The following is a 5,926-nucleotide window of genomic DNA, read 5'->3' as shown; positions in this document are numbered from 1 at the left end:
AGCTATGCAAAACTGAATGCATGATTAGCCATTCGTGATATGCCCGAAGATACCCAAAAATATTTTGTTTGGCATATAAAGCGTGAAGAGAAAAGCTGTTTAATGGATTATGAAACTACATATTTCAAAGGTAAGAGAGCTACTCCTGTGGACTTGGGCTTTCCATTCTTGTGGGATTTTATTAGTTCTTGTTGGGGCTATAGCCCACCCTCTTTTCTAGTACCACGTACAGAAACGGCATACCTCCCCGCAGACGTGAGAGAAGCAGGTCTATGGGGACATGAGGCCTACGTACCTCACTTTTTCCTGTCATCCAAACAGGCAAGGTGGAACTTCAGATTTATTTGTTACCACTTTTTCAGAGGTTGAATTAGTACCGGGAAAGGATGCGGGGCTGAAGCAAGATCCCGTACTGTGATTTCAGGAGGAGTAATACTCCGCAGCCAGGCTTCTGTTTAAATCATTTGCCACCCTTCACCCAGAGCTGAGGCGTGGGACTCTGAATTATTGGGGCTAGGATAACGTCCAGGACAAAAGCGAGACTGGTGCCTGACCGAAGCCGCCTGTCGTGTTAACACCATAGCGATGCTGGAGTACCGGTTGCCCATCTCAGAACTGCAGCTTGCCATGTATTGGCAGGGAAGGACTGAGCGAATGACAGGCCTGCCGCTAACCAGCCCTTGCCTTAGCGGGGGAAAGCGTGACCTTTGGAGGGGAGCTGCATCAGTGCCTGGGGGAGAGCGTTGCTGTGAGCGCCAGAGAGTACAGGGACGGCGGTTATCCGTAATATATGAGGGCGCGGGTGCGTGGACAAGAGCGGGTGCCTCCCTGTGCGCCCAGGGAGGGCTGGGCGATGCGTTCCTGCCCAGGCTTAGGTACAGTCCTGGCTGTATGGCGATGCGCGGGCCCGCGGCCGCAAGCGTGAGCGGACGCGGGCGCCCCGGGTGCGCGCACCCCGCCTTCGTCTGTCCGGCAGCCGCCTCCGGGCGCGCCGCGGGACAGGGCGCAGGGTGCAGGGCCCAGGGCCGCCGCCGCCCCGCGCTGCCCCTTTAAGAGGCCCCCGCGCCGCCCGCGCCGTCCCTTCCCTCTCCTCCCCTTCCGCAGCGCTGCCAGCCGGGCCGCCGGAGCCGCGCCGCGCCATGGGCAGCCGCGGGCAGCCGCCGCCGCGCCGGGGAGGCCGCGGCGGGGCCGCGGGGCGCCGGGGCACCGAGGGGTAGCGGCGGAGGTCGCCGCGGGCCGCGCCGCCGCCTGGCTGCTCTGCGCGGGGGCTCCGGAGAGCGTGTGCGCCCGGCGGACGGCACAATAGCCGGGAGGAGGAGACAGGGAAAGGGGCAGGGGGAAAGGAGGAGAGAGAAAGAGAAAGCACAACACGGGGGCTGGCGAGGGCGGAGGGAGCGGAGGGCTGCCGAGCGTGGCTGCACCGGGGACCGTGCCCCGGGCGGCAGCGGCAGGAGGTGGGTGGGGGCCGGTGTTGACCGTCCCTCCCCCGCCCCGAGCCCGCGCCTTTGTCCGCCCGCTTTGAAGTGCTCGGGATCGCCGGGGCGGGAGTGGCGGTGTTCGCTCCGAAGGACCGGTCATGCCGGGGGGAGAGTAGCCAGCGTACGGGGGGCTGGGGCCGGCGGAGGCTGAAGGAGGCGGGGAGGAGGGACTGCTCCGAGGATTGCCGTTTGCCTCCCGGTTTCCCTGCGTGGACCGTGGAAGGGACGCGTTGAGTTGACCCTGCCGGAGCTGTTTCTGCTTCTACATGTGAGATCCGGTTGGTTTATTCTCTCCACCTCTCTCTCTCCAGCCTCCTTCCCGTATTCTCCACTTACTCCTGTATGCAAAATGGTGGACCCTGTGGGGTTTGTGGAGGCTTGGAAAGCGCAGTTTGCAGACTCTGAGCCTCCTAAAATGGAGCTGAAATCTGTGGGAGACATTGAACAGGAGCTGGAGATGTGCAAAGCATCTATCCGGAGACTGGAGATGGAGGTCAACAAGGAGAGGTTCCGCATGATTTACCTGCAGACTCTTCTGGCGAAGGAGAAAAAAAGCTATGATAGACAGAGATGGGGTTTTAAACGTGTTTCTCAGTTGCCTGAAGGGGGTGCAGAGCAGCAGATCCAAGACCTGCATCATCAGTCTGCTGACCAAGACGAATATGAAAAAAGCAAGTCACACCACGGGGAGGAAAAGTTCAAACCCAGGATACCCTCTCTGCGGAAGCTGTCTACCCAGAGTGATGGGTCGGACCTGTCGCCTTTGGACAGCCCCCATCACGGAGAGGGAGAGCAGGACAGGTGTAAGTACTATGGTGAAGAGAAACTGAAGAGGGTTGTAGAAGATACGGAGAATCGCTGTGATACAGATGGCTCTCCTTCAAAACACAGATCGGCTTCCAGTCGCAGGCTAGTGGGATCTGCTGAGAAGGAGGGATCGTTTGAACCTGTCTCTAAGGAGAGAGGGAACAGCACCAGTGTGGCAGCCCTAAGGTCCAATTTTGAGAGGATTAAAAAGGTTAATTCACATTCTGCTGGAGACAACAAGGATGTTGTTGAAAAGCCCTTTTATGTGAACATGGAGTATCATCATGAGAAGGGTCTAGTGAAGGTCAACGATAAAGATGTTTCCGATAAAATAAGCTCCCTTGGTAGCCAAGCCATGCAAATGGAACGCAAAAAGTCTTTGTACTCCTTCTCTTCTAACATGGTACCCAGCTTCAGCGAGTTCCAGAGGCCTGCTTACAGGGGAAGGTCCTCGGAGAGCACCTTTGGCTATGACGGAGAGTATGAGGATGCTGAACTGAACCCCAGGTTTCTCAAAGATAACCTGATTAATGCCAACGGCAGCAACCGCTCACCTTGGCAGCCCATGGACTTTCAACCCTATCAGAGTATCTATGTTGGTGGAATGATGGGGGAAGGAGAAGGGAAAGGACCTATTCTGCGAAATCAGGGCACGACGGACCAGGAAAAACATCTCACTTGGCCCAGGAGATCTTACTCCCCCAGAAGTTTTGAAGATATTGGAGGAGGATATACTCCTGATTGTAGCTCTAATGAGAACCTCACTTCCAGCGAGGAAGACTTCTCTTCAGGGCAGTCCAGCCACGTCTCCCCCAGCCCCACCACTTACCGCATGTATCGGGATAAAAGCCGCTCTCCCTCCCAGAACTCTCAGCAGTCCTTTGACAGCAGCAGTCCACCAACCCCCCAGTCTCAGAAACGGCACAGGCAGCAGCAGGTCATTGTGTCTGAGGCTACTATTGTGGGCGTGCGAAAAACAGGACAGATCTGGCCAAGTGATGGAGATTTGCCGCCTGGGAGATGTCACCAGGACAGCTGCTTCCATGGGGACACAGGTGTGTACCAGCTTTTTGTTTTAAACGTATGGAGCAGGAAGTAGCATCATGGAAATGAATGGGAGAGGTTTTCTAGGTGATCCTGGGTGAATCGCTCTAAGGGGGCAGCTGTTCAGTGTGAGAAGTCTGTGGTTCTGTTGTAGTTGTCCTGGTTGAGGAAGGTCCTGCAGAGGACTACGTCAGACTGCATTTTAGGAATACAGATTCAATTCCTAGAAGGGTTGATTCAGGCTTCTCTTGAGAGGATCAACGGAGTCCCATGTTAATCAGTTCTTAAAGTTTCAACGTGAACACCGAGGTAAACAGGGGCCGGAACTGTTCGGTATTCACCACCAGATCGTTCCCTCCCTCGTATTCTTGCGCTGAGGAGTAGTTAAACTCTCCCTCAGAGGTGGTAGTGTGCCGACGTGCTACAACCTGAGGGTTTTGCTGGAGCTTTACCAATAATGATGCTGCTCCCATCATCTTGTTTTTTCCTGTCTGTATTAATTGGAGTGCTAGTTTCTCGTTCTGTCTTATGTCAGCCTTCAATTAGAGCTGATTGGAGGTGATGATTGTGCAACCCTGTTCTTGAAGCTTTCTGCTGTCGCTAAGTGAAGGAAGAACTTGGAATATCAGGAAGCCCTGAGGGAGAGCTGTTAATTGAGTTTCAGCAGAGTCAAAATTTTTGGCGAAAAATGGGCAATGTTTGAACCCGTTCTTATGTAAGCCATTCAGGCATGCAGGTGTGTGTGGAAACGCAGTGGATGTACAGTTGGTGGAAGAGGCAAACTGTGAGCTACACTGATTCAGATAGATTTATTGAATGTATGTGGACATCTGAATCTATTTAGCAAGGCAAGGCACATAATGTCAATAGTATCTTGTGCTAACACCAGTAGTCTTCCATGCAGTAAAGGAAAAACACTCAAATCCAGGAATGGAAAAAAAACCCAACCCAAACCAGTATGATTGTTTTGATAGACTTCTATCGTTCTAAATCTGTGAGTTATCTTGTGGGTTTTCTTTGTCTCTTTGCATCTGTCATTTTAACAAGGGGTTAACATGTTACTTGTCAGTGTGACTGAATTCCTGAAGTGGTAGGTGAATTGAGAGGCCTATCAGAGATGTCACTTTCTCAGGTTGTGTGAATTTGCTGTATTAGTTCCCAGAAGAGTAACCTTGCTGGAAGGAGATGCCCGGTTTTACTTTCCATGCTGATTGTTTTTTGCCAGCAATACTTTTGGGAGCAACAATGGAGGGAGAACTCTTCCCTGCCCCCCGCCATCCTTACATCCCGTTGCTGTGTTACTGGAAGGCTGTACGGTTGTAATGGGTGTTCGCTGTGCATGAAACCCCAACACCCTGTCCTCACCGTGACTTCTTCCTTATCAGATTGTATATACATACTTGTTTGCTATCTGGGACTACTGCATTCTTGTTTGGTTTTATGCATATGTTTGTATCGTACGGGTAGTACTTGCAATGCAGGGGAGAGGCTGGGTCTTGTGCGGGTTTAAACTGAGCTGCAGCCATCTGTCTCTGCTCCTGTTTACTGATGCTCTTTAGATGACTGGGAAGCCTCCTGGCAGTTGCAATTTTTGCAGAAGGAAACAAAGAGGCAAAAATAACAAAGGTTGATAAAGCCGGAGGATAAATTCAGCTTTCAGAAAGGCAATAGATAATTGTTACTTTAAATAATTTAGCTGGGCTGCAGGGATTAAAAAAAAAAAGGGGCTACTGAAAAGTCAGAACAGTTACAATTCCTGGTTGCACTGGAAAGCTTTGTGTCGTTACTAAGGATGACCACACAATTGCAGGCAAGGACAGCATGTAACTGATCCACCTTCTGCTTTCCTCAGCATAGGGGGTATCGTGGCAAGCTTAGCAGGAACCTTCACCAGATGGCTAATCATTACCGTCTTGCACATTAGCTGGTGGCAACTTTTTACTTAACCAAAAAGGCTTATGCCTTCAGGAGGACTGTGTTCCTGATTAATTCCTACTGAGCATCATTTTATATAAATTTTCTTTCTTTCTTTCCTGATTAGGAGGAGTTTTGATCTGAAACCAATTGGCAGAACCTCTTTTTCATAAAACAAACAAAAGGCACGAGGGATCACTGTGTAATTAGCTGGCTGGCTACCATTCCCAACTATCGTGCTCTGATGCAGACTGTTCTCTATCACACGTGGTACGAAAGCAGTTCGCAGATCCAGCCAGCTTTTCCTGCACCTGTCGCTCGGTCACTGGTCTGCCAGGCTTCCCTGAAGTTTTGCTTGAACAGAGAGTGCAAGTTTGAATCCCAGCAGGTTCTGGCCAGCCTTAATGTTAATTAGCATCAAGTGGGATTTGTTCAATAGTATTTGGCTTCTTTGTGCATTCAGATTTTTGTACGGTTGCTGGCTTTGCTTTTCATGACTCTGGCTATAATAATGCTGAATGTGGTATGGACAGGTGCACTGTGAACCTTCTGTCTGGATCTGCCATCCCAGTGCATCGTGAGCTTGGCCAGCGGACATGTGCTGTTTTGTCCAAATTCTTTCTTGAGTTCACAGTCGAGTGATAATTTCCTGCTTTTGTATTACAAAAAAGGACTAGAAGGAG

General features: G+C 51.5%; 1 protein-coding gene across 1 annotated transcript in view; it reads left to right on the top strand.

Moving 5' to 3' along the window:
* Positions 1–1,385: 1,385 nt before the first annotated feature.
* Positions 1,386–5,926, top strand: part of BCR (BCR activator of RhoGEF and GTPase) — a 100,172-nt gene continuing 95,631 nt past the window's right edge. The window contains exon 1 of the mRNA XM_009463692.2: positions 1,386–3,340. Coding sequence (XP_009461967.1) covers positions 1,828–3,340 — 1,513 coding nt within the window. The 5' untranslated portion in view covers positions 1,386–1,827. The remainder of the gene's footprint in view (positions 3,341–5,926) is intronic.

This window comes from Nipponia nippon, unplaced genomic scaffold (genome assembly GCF_047370975.1).
Source record: "Nipponia nippon isolate SJK-2023a ecotype South Korea unplaced genomic scaffold, ASM4737097v1 scaffold_30, whole genome shotgun sequence".
In the NCBI taxonomy this organism is placed as follows: Eukaryota; Metazoa; Chordata; class Aves; order Pelecaniformes; family Threskiornithidae; genus Nipponia; species Nipponia nippon.
This window is presented reverse-complemented; position numbering and strand designations above follow the sequence as displayed.